At 56.5% G+C, this 19,758-nt stretch overlaps 4 protein-coding genes across 4 annotated transcripts; 2 read left to right on the top strand and 2 right to left on the bottom strand.

Annotated features, from left to right (window-relative positions):
* The first annotated feature begins 9 nt into the window (after window positions 1-9).
* IE81DRAFT_305227 (DNA primase, large subunit) lies at window positions 10-2,785 on the top strand. The gene is made up of 8 exons (XM_025512319.1): window positions 10-530; window positions 655-850; window positions 958-1,078; window positions 1,158-1,250; window positions 1,347-1,484; window positions 1,577-1,846; window positions 1,925-2,073; window positions 2,181-2,785. Exons 1-8 carry the CDS (start codon window positions 287-289, stop codon window positions 2,686-2,688), a joined length of 1,719 nt encoding a protein of 572 aa, XP_025367548.1. The 5' UTR covers window positions 10-286; the 3' UTR covers window positions 2,689-2,785.
* A 549-nt stretch (window positions 2,786-3,334) lies between these two features.
* IE81DRAFT_349302 (hypothetical protein) lies at window positions 3,335-6,561 on the bottom strand (the record flags this gene model as incomplete). Its single annotated transcript, XM_025516374.1, has 4 exons — window positions 3,335-5,356; window positions 5,440-6,180; window positions 6,259-6,376; window positions 6,455-6,561. 4 exons carry the CDS (start codon window positions 6,559-6,561, stop codon window positions 3,335-3,337), a joined length of 2,988 nt encoding a protein of 995 aa, XP_025367547.1.
* A 626-nt stretch (window positions 6,562-7,187) lies between these two features.
* On the bottom strand, window positions 7,188-9,716 carry IE81DRAFT_325618 (putative DAK2-dihydroxyacetone kinase). Its single transcript, XM_025514577.1, has 5 exons — window positions 9,484-9,716; window positions 9,325-9,414; window positions 9,019-9,247; window positions 8,364-8,949; window positions 7,188-8,294 (listed from the first exon to the last, which is right to left on the bottom strand). The coding sequence occupies exons 2-5, from the start codon at window positions 9,411-9,413 to the stop codon at window positions 7,336-7,338; spliced, it is 1,863 nt and encodes a 620-aa protein (XP_025367546.1). The 5' UTR covers window position 9,414; window positions 9,484-9,716; the 3' UTR covers window positions 7,188-7,335.
* Window positions 9,717-15,490: 5,774 nt separating this feature from the next.
* Window positions 15,491-19,600, top strand: IE81DRAFT_222964 (DUF1212-domain-containing protein). The gene is made up of 2 exons (XM_025511064.1): window positions 15,491-18,104; window positions 18,170-19,600. Exons 1-2 carry the CDS (start codon window positions 15,627-15,629, stop codon window positions 19,517-19,519), a joined length of 3,828 nt encoding a protein of 1,275 aa, XP_025367545.1. The 5' UTR covers window positions 15,491-15,626; the 3' UTR covers window positions 19,520-19,600.
* The last annotated feature ends 158 nt before the right edge of the window (window positions 19,601-19,758 follow it).

Raw genomic sequence — 19,758 nt, 5'->3', positions numbered from 1 at the left:
AGCGGTCAAGGATGCCGTCAGAGTCACACTCGATGCGCCTACACCATCCATCCATCCACACATCCGCCATATGCATGCGAGCCTTGATGAGCTGCTACCTTTCCTGCTAATCTTTGACCTTTCTGGCGGCGCACATTCAGCCACAATCACCGGCGGCACGAGAGGAGAAGGCGACGCTCAGAGATACACAGCACCACGCTGCACAACTTGACTTGATAGAGCGAGCGCGCGCGCTCTTGCCCCCCTTTCTCATACCTCGTTCGGCGGTACTCGATTCATCTACGAGATGTTCAGGTCAGCTCAATCTTCTCGAGCTGATGGGGCGAGCCAGATCAATGGCACACCAAGAAAAGCAGGAATGGGTCTCTCTGCCGCTTCGGCTTCGGGCTCGGGATCAGGGATGGGCGTGACTCAACATGCTACCAAAGGTCCTAGACTTTATCCTCATCGCCTCAACTTCTATATTCGGCCTCCAACGCACGAAATCACCATTGAACAATTCGAGACTTGGGCCATCGACAGATTAAAAGGTGAACCAAGTCGTACGAATGTCCTCCCCTCTTCTGAGCTGATTCAACTTCGAGCTCGTCCCGAATGGGGAACATCGCATGCTCATCGACTTGCCCTTCTCCTTGCGCGCTCTTCGACCCACAGTGCTTGCAGAGATCGAATCCTCTTCCACCCGAAACAAGTCGTGGGCAGAGACGAAGGAGACTATCTCGGCAATGTGCAAAAAGTATCTGCCTTTGAGCGCCACGACGGCTGGGATGAGCGGTGGGATCGACCTGACCAAAGAGCGCATGAAGGACCACGTCTCTCACTTCGTTCTCAGATTGGCTTTTTGCAGGTCGTGAGTTCTGCCCATACGAGCTGCATGCTTGCTAGCAAGGCATTGCCGGTCGCAAGAAGCTGATCCTCCATGTTCGGCCTTTCCTCCTGCGCGTTTGTTGCGGCCAGGGAGGAGCTCAGGAGACGCTTTTTGAAAGCGGAACAGACTTTGTTCAGGATCCGGTTTGAATCGGACGATGCGGCCGAGAGGGACGCGTTCTTGAAGACTTTGAACTTTGATTGGGTCTCGGTGAGTGGATGATGAAGACTACCTCGTTTGGATTGGATGCGCGCACGAACTGATATGTATGCGCTCGCACGTCTCGAAGGTGACGGAAGAGGAAAAGATGGCCAACAAGGCTTCCCTGCTCGCCACCAGTCCATGGCTCACGCTCAACTATGACAGAGAAAGCTTTTTCAAGGTGAGTGACCATCCAGAGATGCGTCTTGGTGGAGGTACTTGAGGGCCCCATAATCTGAAATCATTGGCGCGCATCTTGACTTGCCCTCGATGACAGGTTCACTGGACACGAGTCATCGACTTGGTGGAGAAGCGACGCGTGTTCCTTTCGGGAGGTACGGCTTGGGTGCCTGCTAAGGAGCAGGGCACGCTGGTCGTTGCAGAGTTTTCCACTCGGCTAGCCAAGGATCTCGAGGTGCGCAGCATAGAAGCTAGTGTAATCAATACAAGGCATTCCGCGCTGACTCTCAAGCTTGTCTTCCCTTCGTTTGGCGTCCTTGCTCGCAGCTCACCGCTCGAGCTCTACCGCGTTTAGACGAAGACGACAGACTTCTTCCCGTCCTCTCTCACCTCTCCCTCGGCTTTATTGCGGGCGTAACGTCCGACTATTCGGACTCTGTCATCAAGCTCGAAGATGGTGGTCACATCACCGCTGCGCACATTGATGCGCTTGTGAGGAAACATGCTCCGATGTGCATGCGATCTCTGCACGAGAATCTGAGGAGGGACAAGCACCTCAAACACTATGGTCGATTGCAGTACAATCTCTTCCTCAAGGTGCGTGATGGTCTTGGCTCATCATGCACGACTTTGTTAACGAGGCAGACTTTGATGACCCTGCCTTACCGCCTTCAGGACCTTGGATTACCCATCGAAGAAGCGCTCGTCTTTTGGCGTAGGGCTTTCAGCAACAAGACGGATGACCAGTTCAACAAGGAGTACAAGTACAATGTTCGACACGGTTACGGACTGGAAGGCAAGAGGGTCAATTACCCGGCAAAGAGGTAAGCAGTCCGTCCCCAACTCAAGGTTAGCGAGACACGATGTGGGCCTCCATCTGATTGCCTGCCTTTCTCCCGACTCTTGCGACCTTCCGCGCTTCTGTGCGCAGCTGCGTACGCATCATTACCCAAGATCAACCTGGTCCACAAGATAATCACGGTTGTCCCTTCCGGCACTACTCGCAAGGTCATCTTTCGGCCGCACTGACGGCCCACTACGGTCTGACGCCCAACGAACAATCCGAGATCCTTGCGGCAGTGAAAGCTCAGCATTATCACGTCGGCTGCACGCGTCTTTTCGAGATCACGCACGCCAAAATGGGCGTCAGAAAGGGAGACGGTTTGGGCAATGGAGAGAGCGCGAATCATCCGAACAGATACTTTGAGAGGAGCTTCGAGCTGGCAAAGGATGGCGGGCAGCAGCGGGATGTGGAGATGGATGCGGATGACAGTGTGGCTAGGGAAGACGCGAGGAGAGCAAAGTTGCAAAAAGGCGTACTGGACGCTTCGCAGATGAAAGACGAGGTGAGTTGCAAGCGTGCTGGATCAAGTGTCGAGCGTCCCCTTTTGGTTATGGTGAATAGGGCAGCAAGAGTGCGGGGGATAGGATCGTGCTGATTTTCCCCACATCCTTTGTCGATTTGTGCCGCTGTTGTTCGCTCGCAGTTTCAAGACGATACGATGGACGAAGTGAGTAGAGTCGAAAGAAGTGGAGTGCCCCCCCCCCTTCCCCCCTTTCCCTTACTTCTTCCCCTTTCCCATTCCTCTTGCTCGTTCGAATGGCTCCTCCGCACTCGTGCTCATGCCAACCATCTCCTCTTTCCCATCCCTGTCTTCGACGCGCTACACAGCTCATGCGAGCAGCTGCAGATCAAGGTCAGACACAATGGGCAGGAGCGACCGTTCCTGGTCCGTTTGACGGTCGCAAAGTCAAGGTGGAAGCTGAACAGTCGGAGGGAACTTTCGATGCGGATGAGGAGGAGGAGGAAGCTGCTGCTGCGGCCATGATGGAGCACTAAGGTCCAGCTCGTCATTTCACATCCGCCATCCTCTTCTACTCCGCCCCGCCCCGCACCTCCTCTGACGCTTCTGCATCTTGCCGCACGGCTCAAATCTCACGACGATACTTTACCCATTCTTTCACCGAGTCCACAAGCATCACGCAGGCAAAAGTGCATGAGAAGTACCTTGCGTAGGGATGCGCACAATGATTTGCATCGATACGCGTGGGACGCGTGAGCAGCGCAAGGTGAACGAGATGCCATCAATCTTCATCGGGTATGCCAGTCACGTCGAAATAGCTAGGAGGCAACGAAGCGTCCGCCTCTGCTTCCCGCTCATCTTCATCGTCGCCATACGTCGAGACGTCTTCCAAGAGCCAAGCTTGATCGTACGCCGGAGCGATGGACTGGGTGTAGTTGCTTTCATGCTGCGAAGCATTATCGGATACGACGTTGGACCTTATTAGTCCTGATGAAGCATCGAAATTTGTCGGAGGCGCATGGCTGTGAGGGTTGGGCAGCGGAGGTCCTAAGGGCATTGGAGTATAAGGATTCGAAGAGCTTATCGATGCGCCTGGAGGCGCGGTGTTCGTCATGGTCGATGTGGATGGCGTGCTTGGAGGTAGAGCTGCAGGGCCCAAAGTCGTATCGCTCACCGAAGGCTCTTTCCCCGGCACTTGTGGTGGGAGAGCTGGGGGCGCCGATGGGCCAAGCGTGGAGGTGTTGCCACCAGCCTCGGAAGAATGCCTAATCCGAGGCAGAGCTTTCTGTTGTGGGACGGATGGTCGTGCCACGTTTGCCGAGTCGGGGGAGTATGTAGGATCTGGAGAAGCAGAGGTCCTTCTACCATTCCTCGCGGCAATCTGCTCAGGTCTCAGCTGCGCTTGCAGTGACGCCGTGCCTGACGTTGCTGAAGGGACGAGTGGAACATTGGCCAACTGACTGAGCACGTTCTGATGGCTCAGCAGCCGCCTTCTGAAACCTGCTGCTTCCGGTCGAGATGAGGTAGCAGCGCCACTAGCGCGTTGTATCGCAGGTGCGTGAGGACTGTCGACGGAGGCCGAAGCAGCATGTTGAGGAGTCGCTGCTGCGTTGATGGGCGGCGTAGCGGACGCCTTACGCTGGTCAGAGATCGCACTTTGCTGAGCGCCAGACGAGCGAGCATGAGCTGCAAAGTGAGCGCCGAGCGCTATCGAGATTGGCCGCTGGCCTGAGACGGGAGGAGTGGATGATGGCGGCGTGCTGGTTGCGACAGAAGGAGGCGTGGCGGCAGGCGATGCTGTCGCAGGCGAGGCTCCACGCGCAGAAGCTGGGTGTGGCGACGGGGAGAGAGAGGCAGGCGGCGACGGAGAGGACGAGACTCCAGCAGGCACTTGGAGCAAGGGCGCTGAATTGCGGTGCGGGTGACGAGCGGTCGAGGAAGCCGCAGCGTCTGTAGCGCTGAGATTCCGCGTATCAAAGTGCGGACGTGGTGGCTGACCGGCCGACACTTTGCTCGGCCTGGTCTCGGGTCGTCCACGAGAATGGGGGGCGGAAGCAAGAGATGCCCCGGGTCTCACGCTTTGGTTGTTGTTGCTTCCACCGCCACGCGCTTGAGTAGCAAGGCTTGGAGATTGGACCGCAGCAGGGCTCAAGGATGGTCGCGCGGTGGAAGAAGTTGACATGGTCTCTGTTTCGCGACTCCCTGTATTTGCTCTGGATTGGCCCACCGCACTCCCAACGCCGGCCATCGATGTCGAGTGTGGGAGAGGCGCAGAGGGATGAGTCGCAGCACTGGACAAGTTTGGTGTTGTGGGTCCATCAGCCCACAGCGTTTCGGGACCTGGGTGGATTGGAAGCCCACCAGTCGGATCTGACAGCGCATTGCTATCCCTGCGAGGCGGATTGTACGCTCGAGGTGCCGGGGGTGCCGGATTTCCAGGCAAAGCGCTCGAATTAGATACGAGAATGCCCGGAGCAGGGTGAGGTATCGCGACGCTAGCTGGCGGGTGAGCGACCAACTTAGTCTCAATCTCCAAGGGCTGGTCCAAGGAAGGAAATCGTATCTGGACACAGTGTTTCAAAGTCAGGTGAGCCGTGCTGAAGCTCGCTGTACTGGCGCTTGGAATCGACAGGTGACCCAAATAGTGCACCTCTTCGATGTAGTCTGCTCCGCGAGATGCAGCAGCAACTGTTGCCCTGGAAGGCGAAACCGTCTGAATTGGCGCTGAGACGAATGCTCCTCCCATGCTTGTTGTACGATGCGACCCACCCGGCATCGAGGTCGCGTGCAAGAGCTCCACAGCCTGCGTAACGGCAAGAGCGTGAGCACCAATCAGCCGATGTCAGTATTCGTCTCTTCCGTCTCGTGACAATTCCTCCTTCTCACCGGCAGATCCACCTCCCGCTTGCCTACTTCGTAGCTCCACTGTCGTCTGCATTCTATCACGAAGCTCAGCCCAGCTCTAGCGACCAAAGGCTCATTTGGAAGCTTGACGCTCCAGACCTCTTCCAGACAAGAGCCCACAGCTTTCGCTCCGAACAGCCTGGCAAAGAGACCGGGGTTGTTGGCAGGGGGTGGGAGAGCCACACTTGGCAGCTTATGTGTCGTCCACGAGGCGGGTGATGGAGAGCTCAGCAGAGCGCGCACGTCCAAAGCAGTCGGCTGACCTTTGAGCAAGCGGCGAGTCCGATTGGATCTGTCGATGGAGGCAGCGACTGCAGGCGAAGCAGGCGGAGGAGGCAGAAAGGCGAAAGGCGCTATCGTCCTGTCCGATTTGCGCAGAATACCTCTCTCCACAATCAATCTCGCTTCCCACCTGATCGATGCCCACTCTTCGCCCTTGTCTTGCCCGCCTCTCTGTTCCTTCTGAGTAGCCTTGGTGGACTTGTAGGATTGCAGCACGTACGATGCGGGCAGGTCTCCATGGGTGGAGCTGCGTGGCAGCTCGATTGCAAAAGGCATGACGTGTGCGGCTGAAGAGCTCGCACTACTGTGCGGAATAGCAACGATAGTCGTCGAGTTGAAGAGCTCTTGGGACTGTACTGTATGCGAAGTGGAAGAGGGCAGCTTGTCCAGAGGAATGGCTGTGCTGACTCTTGGCACCTTGGCTGTCACGATCGCGGTGATCTGAGCAGAGGTAATGTCTTACAGCTACATCAGCAGGTGATCTTCGCATTCACCATCACCAGCACAACACGTCCTCACCTTGATCTTGACGCTCTTCGCCTCTCCATCCACCCGAACAAATCCCGTCATGGCACCTCTGCCCCTCTCCGCAGAGCCCCCCATCACAGTCAGATATTTCTGCGGCAAGGTCTGTACGCTGCGCCCCCCAAGTCGGTCCAAAAACTTTTGAGCTCCGGTTTCAGCAAGGGAAGAGCAAGTAGGCATACACACTCACACCAAAGCAGCCCGACCACCGTTGCAGACATACTCGTGCTCAGTCTTGAACGTCGCAGAGCCCTGACCAAGGGCCGCGACAGAAGCACTCTGCTGTCGAGCCGGCATCTTGAACGTCGAGGCCGAATGAAACGAATAGGTTAAGGGAGAGGGTCGAGAAGGCTGCTTAGCGCTTCATGGTGATCTTCCTTCTGTCAGTCTGTGCTAGTCGTGAAGTATTGGTATGCGCTCCGTCAGAACGCACGAATTTGACGTAGTGCTGGCAAGAGGCAGTTGACGTGCGCGTCGTTCGTTCCTTTCCTCGACGTGGATGATGAACGCAGGTTGGGCCAGCAGCTGCATACAACTGCTACTGGAATAAGGAGCGCTTGAAGTGCCAAAAGGAGGGATCGCGAATCAAAGAGAGTGAACGTTGGTCGAATTCAATGCTGCCCGCAAATGCGTACTTCCTTGCAATTTGCCCTCTACTCAATCATGAATGCGAGCACGAGTCCTCGAACTCATCCGTGATTCACCATTCAAAGCTTGATCACGCTCACGCATGCTCAGCAAACGCGCAGTCCAACCCTCAAGTTCGCTGCTGCACAGCCTCATCGTGCAGGGGCAGGGATCGGGGGTTCGCGTTTCTGCGGGCTTAGCGCGCGCAAGCGCTCCTCGCCTTTGCCGCACTCTGACTGCCCTGCTATCACACCACATCACGGCCATGTATAGGTAATCAAGCAACGTCACTCAAGTGCCAATTGACGATTGGAGCGCCGAAGGACATGTCAATAGCAGAGACGCGCAAAGTGTGGCATGTTGACTATGATTGGATTTCTTTGCGATCTAGGTGAATCTTGCGCTCACATCACTGCTGAGCAGGTCAGGACGGTCCCAATGCCCTTAATTGAGGGCCTTGGCGAGACCATCAGCGAGGGCCCAAACCCCCCACGCTCCAGGGTCAGGTGGCATGCCGGCATTGTTCTCCGTTCCACCAACGTACGTGGCTCTGCCCAGACGAGCCGTCATCGTCTTGGTGGCCTCAGCTCCAGCTTTGGCGTCGGCGGCAGCCTGAGTCAAGCTCTTGCCTTCGCCCAACGACAAGCACAAGGGAGTTAGGGCATCGACCAGAGTTCTGTCGCCAGGACGTGCAGGAGTGTAGTTGCCCAAATTCTCTAGCGCAGACTTGGCGGCATTTCCCCAATCGGCTGCCGTTGCGGGCTGGCCACTCTTGCCGCTTCCGTTCACCAGACCTTGCACAAGACCGGCAAAGAAGAGCGCGTAGATAGCTCCGCTGGTACCACCCATGGCGCTCTCGAGCACGGTGCCGGTCGTCAAGCAGGTGCCGGCAGCGTTGCTCAAGTCGATTTTGCCATCAGCAAGTGCCTTGAGCACAGCATTGGACGCAGTAGCAAGCGTCTCGCCGCAGTCGCCATCACCGACAATCGTGTCGAATCGAGTAAGATCGGGTTCAGCAGCGATGGCCGACTTGCAAGCTCCCTCGATGGCCTTGCGCACTTCTTCGGGGTTGCCGTTGGAGGGTCCGCCGCTGGATTGGCTTGCATCTTGGCTCAGACCACTAACGCTACCACCTTGCGAGCGGATCTTGGCGAGGTGGTCTGCTGCCTCTTTCTCTTCTGCTTCGCGGTCGCGCGGCTTGCCGGTAGCTGAACCCCATCCGCTCTTCACGCCTGACCACGAGTAAGCATCGGTTGGGGCATCCAAAAGCTCGAGCATATCTTGGCCAGTCTCTTTCTTGACATTCTTGTGGTTGACAAGGGAAATTCCGAACCCCGGTGCGTTGAGCGAGGTCATGTACTGGTTACAGAAGACTCGGCTCGGGTGCAAGCCCCACGTCTTGGCTGCAAAGGAAAATTGCGGGAGTCAGCCTTTAAGGCCGTAAGTAATTCATGTCTCGCTTCACAACTCACCCAGGTGCGTAATAGTCACGTCCGTAATTGCGTTCATCTCGAGCTGGCTCATACCACCAAGATTGTTGATGAAGAGGACCGGTGCGTCATCCTTGTCAAAGTCGAGGTAGTGACGGTCGGGGTCGTTGGGGTTCAAGAGGTACGACAGCATCTCCTCGATCAGACTGTCTGGGTCAGGGACCCTGTCCAAGCGCTTGAATCCGGGCTCGTTGTGGATTCCGAGACCGATCTCGCAAGCCTCTTGGGGCAGAGCACCCCACTCGGCGGGGTCTTTGGGTCGACCAGGGACGTGGCAGTGGTCTAGAGACATACCCACAGTCACGGTATTTGCAATCGTGCTGTCACCGAGCTTCTTGAGCTGGGAGACATTGAGACCCTTTTCGGACCCTGCACCGAGAATCTTGCAGGTGAAGATGTTGCCTCCAAGTCCACGACGTCCTACAAGACCTCCCTTCTTGCGGCCGACTGCAACGTCATCACCAATGATGACAAGCTCGACACCTCCGCTCTTCTTGTTGCCAGAGTAGGCGAGAGCAGCGCGCGCTTTCTCGGCGGCAAGGCCAAAATTCAAGCAATCACCAGTGTACTGAGCGTGCGTGTGGAAAGCCTGTCAAAATGGCATTCGCGAATGCGTTTTGATGTCCGCTTCACTCACATTGTTGACGACAATGATGACACCCGCGTCTGTGTTGGCCAGATCAAGACCAGAGCAGATCTGGCTTGCGCTCGGGGACGCGAAGACCTCACCGGAGATGGCAGCTGTGAGCATGCCGCGTCCGATGACCCCTGCGTGACCAGGCTCGTGACCAGCACCACCGCCAGAGATGATGGCAACTTTCTCGTTGCTGTGAGTGCAGTCATAAATAACCTTGTGGGGGGCGTAGCTGAATATCGAGTCCGTGCGAGCATTAGCTCAAGCTTGCAGTACCGTGCAGGACTTTCACCCGCTTTACGGACTCACAATCGCAAAGCAGGGTTGAGGGCAATGGCTCCGCGCTCTGCCTTCTCGACGAGGCCGACGGCCGTAGGGAAGACGTGTTTGGTGCTCATACTGCGGCGGGAAGGAGGAGTCAGTTCTCAAGTGAGGGCATACACGGGAACAGGGCTGGCAAGCACGCACCTGTTCTCGGTGAGCTGAGAAGAGGGATTTGTGAGGTAGATGCCGCTCTGCAGTATTGAGTGCAGAAAGAGACAAGACGGTACCAGATCTTTGCAGCTATGGGACAGTGCAAAGGATACCGAGTGATGATGGTGAAGAATGTCAGGTCTGGGCACGGAGCCAAACGCACAATTTCTCCACAGCTGGCAAGGTCAGGCCTGGATGCAAAACTCACGACTCGCACAGTTTCGCCTACGTTTGGCTGTCTTGGTGTCCAGCAGCAGCAGCAGCAGCGGTCGCCATCATAGGCGACAGATATGCTTGGAGTCTCCCCCCACACAGCACAGCAGCATGCGGGTATAGAATTTCAAGCTGATCCGTGCACGCAGACGGCAGAGCATCATCGCGCGCGATCGTATACTGTATCAGCAGCGGCGTTGCTGCGCGGGGGCGCCAACCGAAACGGCGGGCATGATGTGCGTCAGGCGTCTTATGCATAACCACAGCAGCATGCGCGCATACTGCATGCATGCATGCTGCTGCTGCTGCTGGCTGCGTGACCTTGTCGCATACATCGCAGCGTATGATCTTGAATGTTCACGCTTGCAGCTGCAGCGCTGCGTCACCTCTGCTTGCTCACCAAACTCTCTGCCGCGAAATCTTGATGAATTTGAATCTCGAATCGTGAATCTTATAGCTGCTGCATGGGGCGGAGGATCATGAAAAGCGCGATCGATCCAAAGGCGGCGTGAGCTACGATGATGATGGCCCGTTGGCGGCTGGTCCATCCATCCAACTCTTCCAGTCGATGGACTCGTCGAGAATGTAGCAAGAGTGTATACATTACTTCACGCTCGTGGGAAATACGTCTCGTAACTTAGTCCTCTTCCTCGCTAAGTGAGTCCACGCCAAGTCGAGACACCTTGCAAGGTCCACACGAGTAAGATTCCATATGGGTCACGTGATAGATTCAAAATGTGCGCCACAGCGATAGGGGGACCTATCAAAGATCGTTCACTGGTCCACGTGGCTGTAATCTTGAATACCAGAAAGGAGTCAAGTGGTATCATCACAGCTGCATGAAAACAAGATCCTAGATGAGGTCGGTGCAATCATGCGCCACCCAAAACAATTTCAATCGTGAATCTTGAAGCCAAATGCTTACTACTGTGGCTGAAGTTCCCCCCCTCCCCCCCTGGCTGGTGTTGTAGCGATCGTGACTAACGTGAATGAACGGAGGTTCACAATTGCTTGGCGCCCAAATCTTGAATGCAATTCACGATTCGAATTACCGGTATCCATGCATCAGCGAAGCTATTCTCTTGTTGGTGTTTCACCTCCTCCAAGATCGTCAGCTGTGGACCGTGATGAGCGAGTCGCCAGAGCACAGACATACTCCTCGCTCTAGCTGACTCTCCGACCGCCTTGTAACCAGCTGTTCAGGACATCCTTTCTACCGATACTCACACATTGCGCGCGCTCGCAAGGAGAGCCGGAATCGCAGAGAGGCTTCATTTCGAGCTGCACGTGCACGTGAACTTGACCTTGGCGTCTCGGCTGCACGCGATTCACGATTATCCGGCAAGTGTCGACGCACATTCACCACTCAAACTCATCACTTCGCACAAGTATACTTGCCCACGATAGGTCGACGCCTGTATCTAACTACGCCCTCGCTAGGACAGCAGCGATCCGCATCTCGATCTGCGAGAATCTTTGGCCAGAGTCTCGCTGTTGGAAGTGGAGGTCTGCATGGAGCACCACCACGCGCTCTGAAGTACGCCCGGCCAACGCCATATGATAGCGGTACCTGAACGCCAACTCACAGCCGATCGACCGCGTGATCAGCTGCACATAGAGCGCTCACGAGTCTGACTACAGACTACGCGCACTTCGGTCTTGATACCCCCGGCCACCGTTCGCCCAATCTGTACGCCAGCATCTTTGGACGTGGCGCCGCGGTGAGTGATAGAGATTGCTGAACATCAAGTATAGTCGATCGAGAAAAGTTGGATGGATGGTGCTGGATGCAGTCTTATTAAGGGCTCAGCACGTGTGCGCACACAGACCATTTCGAACCTCCATCACTCGCTTTGCATGCATCTCTCACAACTTCTTCGATGCGCTCCGCTGACTCGCCTGATCTCACCCCATCCAAACACAATGACTCGCTCTACTACTGCTACCCTTGCACCTGGAATCCCATCTGATGCTGCTCATCACATGCGGCCACTCGTGCTCCTACTATCCCAACCATCATTTCAGGCACCGAGCGGTGCCGCGGCGTCCCAGTCGTCTACCAGCCTTATTCCACCACCTCCGACTGCAACTCATCCGCCGCAGCAAGGTGCTGGCGGCGCAGGCGCATCGCTTTCGTTTGCCGATCAGCAGAGGGTGTATCAGCAGCAGCCCTTCTCTGCTCAGGTGGCTAATGGATGGGGAAGGCCCGCAACCGCCCCTCCGGAGCCCGATTCGGCTGGCTTCAGAAGGAAGATCACGCAGATGGAGCTTCGCAATGCCATTGCTGGTGAGTAATGGCAGCTGCGTGACTCGAGCTCTCTGTAGCTTGGCTCACGCCTCTGGCTGCTGAACTGTCCGCGCGTTTCGATGCAGAGGCGACGGACCCACTGCTCGATGCGGTACAGAGGGTCACCACAGCGATGAGGACGTACATGTCCCTGATGCCGCCCAGAGAGCCACCAACAGCATGGCAATCGGACCCATCGACGCTTCACGACTTTCTCTTTCAGCTCGAGTTGATATTCCAAAGAGATGGCATCGACGACGATACGAGACGGATCGCTTATGCGCTCAGTCGGACCAGCGGACCTGCTAGGGATACGGCTTTTCAAGCGCTTGCCAATTGCGGCAGCTACAGTGTCGGACAGACAGCTAGCGAAGTCACGCCGGAATGGCTGAAGACTTGGGACGCCTTTGCGGGCAGGCTCTGCATCGATTTTGGACCAAGATAGGTGGGGGCAGAGTGCGTGCTGGATGTTAGTACAGCTGCGCGATGTCAGCTGCGAGATTGCGACTGCGCAACAGAGATTCTCCTTCTGCGAACAATCTTTTGCCGCGCGCATATCGAGTTGCAGCAGGTCGAGAAGACTTGAAAGTGCCGGGTTAGTGCGGTCAGAAGATCGGTGGTGGGATCAAATCATCCAGGCTCCCTGCAATCGACCTATGTGTTCTCTGCGCCGGCATGCAGTGACTACACGACGGCATCATCGACGAGTCCTGCTCCTTCTCTTTAGCATCAAACCTTTCTTTATCGCCGCTCTGATGCCATCGGATGGAGGAGAAGCGGCGAGGCATCCAACCCATAATCCAACTCATCGGCCGCTGCAAGCGCTGCCGCACATCAGTCTGATGTTGCCCACAGGTTCGGAGAACTTTGGTTTGCTCTCGTCACGCTTGCGAAGCCGGGCGGAAGCATGGTGAATCAAATGTTCAGTATCCAAGCGCGGACGGAGTAGCGCCTTCCTTGTATTTTGCGTGTCAATCCAGCGAATTCTCTGCCCTGCTGCGCTTCGTAGCGGAAAGTTGATGGTACAGCTCGCGTGTGGGGATGGATTGGCTCATCGATCGTCATAGCGTGACAAGATTGTAGCACAACGGGTTGATATAGACCTTTCTTTGTTCACGCGTACGGCGGGGCAATACGCGCTAAGCAGCGCGCGCGCAACACCTTTTTTGGCCGCTTAATTGGTGTGGGTGTTGCGCGCGCTAAGTGCACTATACGGACGGTCACGGGGGGTGTTGAACGCGCAACGCTCAACGCTCAACGTCAGCTCTTAGGGTTGGGCGAATGATCAAGCCTAGCCAGGCGCAGAATGGACGCTTTACGTAAAGCGTTGCGGTGTCATGTGCCTCAACTTTCTTGAGGACGCTTTGTTTGGCGCTAGACGCTCGGTGCGGGGGGGGAGGCGGGAAGCTAAAGGTGGAGTTGAACCTGGTCCTCGAGCCGTTTGGAGGGAGATGATTGCGTGCGGGAGCCACATGCTACGCCCCCACATTGCGCAACTGGATCGTCGAGTCGCTAGGAATGGGATGATTAGAAGTTTTCGGAGTCTGATCGTCGCAGATTGGTGTGAAGGGGGGATGGGATGGGATGAGGGGCCGGTGGATGAGGGGGGAGCGGATTGTGGGGGAGCGGATTGTGGGCTTGCCTGACGGACGCGGGGGTAAGGTCACGCCCGCCTATACCCGCACAGCTAGGTGGATGGACATGGCCCGGGTTCAGGTGCTCTTGAGGTAGGGCAAAGTTGAGCCGAGGCATGGCGCTATGCAGTCAGTGAGTAGTAAGTAACTTTGACTCTTTGTCAATTGTTCCGACGGTGCGCTACGCCGGCGGCTACATGTCAGCTCGCGTTGAAGACAGGCTTGCCGCATCAGGGTCATGCAAACAAAAATCTTGAATGCTTCTGCTCGGCCAGCGCAGCATCAAACAGAGTTGTTCTTAAAGTACTTCGAGATGGTGCAGCTAGCTGCCTTTTGCTCTTGCAGCGCACCTTTACGAGTGTTCACCGATCAGACTCCAAGTGCGATGAACAAACAGCTCGAGCGGGATCGAGAAAGAAACCGTCCTTGGCGGCGCTGGCGTGCCTAATGACTGCTCATCGAATCGGTTTGGCGGGCCCCTATATAGCCCCACATACAATCAAGAATACTCACACCCTATCCGTTGGCAGAGGCTCAACACCACGATCGTCGAGTTTTCTGTCGAAAGCGGGCTGGGCTGGGCTTCCCGCTTTGAACCTTGCTTGCACTCAGTCGTGCCGCGCGTGTCTGCCGCTGCTTGTCATTCACGATTCAAATCGTGTGCTTATCTCGATCGATCGTGCCTTTCGGCGCAAGAGGGACTGCGACTGCTGATGAGGGTTGGCATCAAGTCACGGACACCGGCTCGGCTCTACCATGACCGACCGTTTGCGCTGCGCCCCTCGTGTACCGGGTACGATAGCTGCTGCTGCGTTCGGCCGTTGGCAGAAGAAAGATTAGGGGGCACGCATCAACAGCAGCAGCAGCAGCAGCAGCAGATCGATCGATCGAGCTGCCTTCTTGGCGCTCTTTGCCTGTCGCAAGTGGCTTGCCCGCGCATGCAACCAGTCAGCACAGCTGATGCACACACTGACTCTCTGCATGACTGCTTTGACTGCTCAGCTGCCTTTCCCATCCTGTGCATTCGAGGATTTGATTCAGATTGCCGAACCCGGCAGCGCGCGCTTGCGGCGATTTACGTTGACAGACATGCAGCAGCAGCAGCGATCGTCAAAGTAGCCAACGCGCACCCTCGAATTTTGAACATAATCTGAATCAAGAATCTTGAATGTGTCATTTCGAAGCGAGATTAGAGGAAACGGGACAGCATGTTATTGAAGTTGTGAATTGAAGACATTCGGACTTCGGTGTCCAAGGCAGGCAGCAGGCCCTATAACCATGTCCGCGCGGGTATAGATCATTTGACGATTTTGCTTTGAACGCGCGGCTTCGGGACCGGAATTGGCTGCCGTGAAGCTGTGTAGCAGCATCATGTGGCATGCATGCGCCACGCCCCCCCGTGGGCCCGTTGGCGGTGCAAGCTCACCAAGGGTGACGAGCCCTCATTTTGTGCTTCTTTCAACAAAGTCATCAGTCGCGAGTTCGAACTTTGTGACATTCAAATCGCGACTCCCAAATGTCGCGCAGCGTACCTCGTACCCCTCGTTCAGCCCGTCGATCAAAGATCCCGCAAGCGTATGCGGCCGCCATCACAGCTTTGACCTCCTCCAAGCTCACCCCTCCTCACCTTTAGAGAGATACACGATCACGAACAACCTCCACAACTTCTCGACCTTTCCAAAGCAACTCCAGCAATCTTGCTCGACGTGCACGCGCATCTGCGCATCATAGAAAGCCTCACTAGATCGAGCTTCTCCAGGCTCTACGCTCGCCCATAGAGATTGGAATACACACAGCTTGCCTCGGACCGCCTTCCTTGCCTGACCTATTCCAGGGCGTCCAAGACCACCTCGAGCACCAGCCACTGAGCTGAGCTGCCCCTGTGTTCGGGGCAGATCGCTCAGCCACTGCTCTCCCTCGTGCGAAACAACAGGGGCGTCTTGCTCTTGCCTGCCACCTCCTGACGCAAGGCTACTTGCTCTTGTTTGATCTTTGGCACAATCATGAGTCATCTAGACAATGCCGCGTCTCGCGGCGAGTCTCCTGAACTCAGGTTGGCGACGGGCACGGCTCCTCACACCCGACCAGCTTCCAGCAACCAGTCCCCTTCCACCGAGCACCCGCCCATCTCCGCTACTTCGGCGAGGCGAGGCCGCGTGCATTGGGATGGCAACACCGCCTCCATCGCAAGGGGCGGCATTCTCCACACTTCGGCCCCTAGCTCTGGTATCGAAGCCACCTCTGCACCAGCTCAACAAACAGCCTCTGCTTTTGCTGCTGCTCAAGCCGCCTCAAGATCTGCTCAGAGGCGCGTACATGCAGGTCAAGGTGGTGCCACTGTGACTCTGAGAGCACGCAATCAACCTCCCACGCCTGGAAGCGTCAATCGTGCTTTTCATCCCGGTCCTTTACAGTTGTCCTCTCGCCTTGCAGAAATGAGTGCGGATGCCGCTGCTGCTCCGAATGCGCCCGGCTCAGCTCCACCAGTCGCTGAGAGCGCAGGCGAAGATCCGATGCAGCCTAACAATGTCGCCGCAGCCCAATACTTCAACGCGCAACCCGAGATAAGCGCTCCCAGCAATCACCTCGGCGCGCCTGCTAGTGCTAACGTGCCCGCTCTGTCGCTCACTGGTGCCAAGGGCCTCGATGAGCGGGGCTTGGATTCCAGAGCTTTCTTGGAGCTGCAGCGAGAGTTGCAACGGCACGAGTCCAACGTCCCAGAAGTGGTGGAGCCAAGCAGCGCTCGTCTGGCCCCCGTCTCGGAGGATGGTGGCCGCGCTGCCTTCTCACGGAGGCACGCGGCACGTCGAGCAGACACTCCCGACTACGATATTAGCGCCAGCATGAGCGGGGCTTCCACTCCTGGCGTCGAATGGGCCAGCGGCACTAGCGACACCGGTAGCTACGATCCGGCCGCCGATAGCGATCTGGACCATATCGATGTGATTCCAGGAGAGACGGACGGCATGCCGTCCCGGCCACGTCGCCGCAAGACGCAGCAGCAGAAGCGCGAGGACGAGCAGGAAGAGCAGCCAAAAGGATGGGCTCGACTCCGAGCTATCCTGCGCAAGCCTGCCGAGGACGAAGAGGGTGATGAGAAGGGCTTGCCCACTACCAGGGCGGACGTTGGGAACGACGAGGCTGGCGGCCCCACGAATAGAAAAAGTGTTCCCGTCACTACCTCTACCGGCACGCATTCAGGCCCCCGCCACAGGCCCACACGCTTTGAACGTGAAGCAGCCCGTCTGGTCAAGGCTCACCGCTTGATGACTGGTCAGAGCGTAGAAAGCGACGGTATGCCAGGAGGAGCGGCCGCGGCAGGTCTTGGCCGTATGCCCACCATGAGTCGCAAACACCTTGACTCCGAGGCGAGCACACCGGATGCGCTTGACACGGCCGCGAATCTGGACGCGAGACCAGTCGCTGCAGGAGGTGTCCTCGGCAATTTGCTGCGGCTCTACGAGCAGCAACAACGCGAAGCCGCACGGAAACAAAAGGAGCTGGCGGAATCTCGGGCAACTTCGCCTCTGTCTACCCCTCCCGTCAGCGGGGTCCGGGGTGGCGCAGGCGCTCCTGCGAACCTGTCTGACCTGGTCGCTGCCGAGCTAGCTCGCGAGACTGCCGCTACCGCGTCTAGCATCGGGCCGGTGCCCGCGGATGCTAGATCCAAAGCGCGACGTCGAAGCTATTGGTCTGCGGAAAACACTGGCGGTGCCAATAGTCCGGGCCCTGCTGCCTTGGCCGGCGCATTCGTTGCAGAAGGTACCGCCAAGATTGCTGGCGCGACAAAGAAGGTAGCTCAGGTCGCAGCGCGAGAATCGGGAATCGATGATGCTGTCGACGACAGGCCGAAGGCTGCGAGATCCAACGCCGGCACGATTGGAGGCCTGGTTGCTGTCACCGGTAACCTGATCGGTGCAGTCAGTCCTTGGCACGCGCAACTCGGTCCCAATCCCAAGCGTCCCGGCTATACTTTGGATAGATACCTACTTCCAGAGATGAATGAAAAGACGCTGCGCAAGACTGCAGAGATCGTAGCTGATGCTGCGCCTCGTCCTCGACGATCCGCACCGGGCACACCTCATCTACCCGGCATAGGCACCAGCGTCAGCTCTTCGCCTCATCCCAATGATAGCAGCGAAACGGCTGCTGCGTCGCCGCAGGATGGCGCAGCTAGCCCTCACAAGACTACCAGCAGACCTGCAAGTGTTCTCCTTGGTCCTGCGCGGAGAAACACGGACGCTACGGTCGGTGGCAACGCTCATCGCAAAGGCAGCTCTCTGAGTCAATTCAGCTCGCACCTCTACGGGAAGCATGGCTGGCGAAGCAACGTCAACACTCCAGATGTGTACACGGCAGACTCCGGAGGAGATTACTTTGGCCACGCTGATCCAGAGATGGATGACAAATTGCAGAAACTGGAATGGCAGCGCAAGTTAAAAAAGAGGGCCAAAGATAAGCGCAAGAAGGAAGAGATCTTCGTGAGTGGAATCTCCTTCTGATTGAAAAAGGGCTCGTTATTGACCCAGCAATTCCACCTTTTCAGATCACGATGCACGTTGCTGCGATCCTGCAACGGCAAGAGTTCCTCTTGAAGCTCGCCCGAGCCTTGATGATGTTCGGAGCACCTACACATCGCATCGAGACGCAAATTCAGCAGACAGCGCGTGTGCTCGAGATCAACGCCCGCTGCATCTACCTGCCCAATCTGATGCTGCTCGCCTTTGGCGATGATGCTACGCACACCTCCGAAACCAAGTTCATCAAGCAGGCGGGTGGTCTGGACTTGACCAAGCTGACCGACATGCACTCGATCTACTGGAACGTGATTCACGACAAGATTGGCGTCGAGGAAGCGAGTTCGCAGTTAGACGAATTGATGAGACGGAAACCCGTCATTGGCATGTGGCCCATGGTTTTCATTGGCGGCTTTTGCTCATCTTTCATCTGCGTTGGAAGCATGGGGTTCAACGGAAGCTTTATCGATGCTTTGGTCGCCTTTCCGCTCGGCATGTTCCTCGTCTACTGCCAGAGCGTCATCACCACAGAACTCTTTAGCAACGTATTCGAAATCGTCTTTGCTGCCATCAACTCCTTCGTCGCTTCTGCCCTCGCATCGACACAGTACTTTTGCTACGCGGCGGTGGTCTCGGGATCCATCGTGCTCATCTTGCCTGGTTTCATCGTCCTCAGTGGATCACTCGAGCTGCAGAGCAAGAACTTGATCGCTGGGTCAGTCCGCCTCGTCTACGCCATCATCTACAGTCTCTTCCTCGGATTTGGAATCAGCATCGGATCCTCTTTCTGGCTTCTCTTCAGCGGGTCAGGCGACAGTACGATCCAGTACCTCAATTGCACAGATCCGGCCGTCCATCCCCCCAACGTTTGGTGGAGAGAAACGGTGCCCTTGGCATGGGGCTTCCTCACAGTGCCCGGTTATGCCACCGCGTTGTCGATGCGTAATCAGGTCAAGGTGAATCGAAAAGAATTTCCAGTGATGGTGTTGATTGCTTGCGCAGGATGGGCAGTCAACCACTTCTCGAGCACAGCTGGAGCCTTGACTGGTCGACAGGACATCACTTCCGCACTGGGAAGCCTATGCGTCGGAGTGCTAGCGAATATTTACGGAAGAATCTTTGACGGCAGAGCTTTCGTCGTCAGTGTCCCCGGTATCCTCTACCAGCTTCCTTCTGGTCTCTCCAACGGTGGTCTGCTCAACTTTGCCAGATCTGGCACGGGAAGCAGCGCCACGAGCAACTTCAACTCGGGCTTCGACGTTGCGCAGAGCCTCGTAGAGGTGGCCATCGGTCTTACGGTTGGCCTATTCGCTGCTACCATGCTGGCGTACGTCTTTGGTGGCCGCAAGATCCGAGGAGGCGGACTGTTCTCCTTCTGATCTCGTTGCGCATCGTTTCCAACGCTGCACTTCGTCCTCAATCTCAGCACAAACTCGCTGCCATCTTCCTCTGCATCTTTTATAGAAATAGCTGCGCGAACATCTCTCCAGCACTACACTTCCTCCCTTTTCCCTCTCACCTATTTCCATCCCCAACACAGACTACGACCGTACTGGACCTGACGCGGTGGACCGCATAGAGACAGACACGCGGCCCACTCGCAAGATATCGCTTTCTC

Source organism: Ceraceosorus guamensis (assembly GCF_003144195.1).
Source record: "Ceraceosorus guamensis strain MCA 4658 unplaced genomic scaffold IE81scaffold_69, whole genome shotgun sequence".
Taxonomy (NCBI): Eukaryota; Fungi; Basidiomycota; class Exobasidiomycetes; order Ceraceosorales; family Ceraceosoraceae; genus Ceraceosorus; species Ceraceosorus guamensis.
The sequence above is the reverse complement of the archived record's forward strand: the minus strand, read 5'-3'. Positions and strand labels throughout refer to the sequence as shown.

Excerpts from the sequence above, each read along its gene's own strand:
- IE81DRAFT_325618 (XM_025514577.1), bottom strand. The coding sequence starts at position 9,413 with ATGAGCACCAAACACGTCTTCCCTACGGCCGTCGGCCTCGTCGAGAAG. Across the intron at positions 9,248-9,324 it reads CTCAACCCTGCTTTGCGATT|CTACGCCCCCCACAAGGTTA; the intron begins GTGAGTCCGTAA and ends CTCGATATTCAG. Across the intron at positions 8,295-8,363 it reads CGTGACTATTACGCACCTGG|CCAAGACGTGGGGCTTGCAC; the intron begins GTGAGTTGTGAA and ends TTTCCTTTGCAG.
- IE81DRAFT_222964 (XM_025511064.1), top strand. The coding sequence starts at position 15,627 with ATGAGTCATCTAGACAATGCCGCGTCTCGCGGCGAGTCTCCTGAACTC. Across the intron at positions 18,105-18,169 it reads GCAAGAAGGAAGAGATCTTC|ATCACGATGCACGTTGCTGC; the intron begins GTGAGTGGAATC and ends CCACCTTTTCAG.
- IE81DRAFT_305227 (XM_025512319.1), top strand. The coding sequence starts at position 287 with ATGTTCAGGTCAGCTCAATCTTCTCGAGCTGATGGGGCGAGCCAGATC. Across the intron at positions 1,079-1,157 it reads TGAACTTTGATTGGGTCTCG|GTGACGGAAGAGGAAAAGAT; the intron begins GTGAGTGGATGA and ends CACGTCTCGAAG. Across the intron at positions 1,485-1,576 it reads GGCTAGCCAAGGATCTCGAG|CTCACCGCTCGAGCTCTACC; the intron begins GTGCGCAGCATA and ends CCTTGCTCGCAG.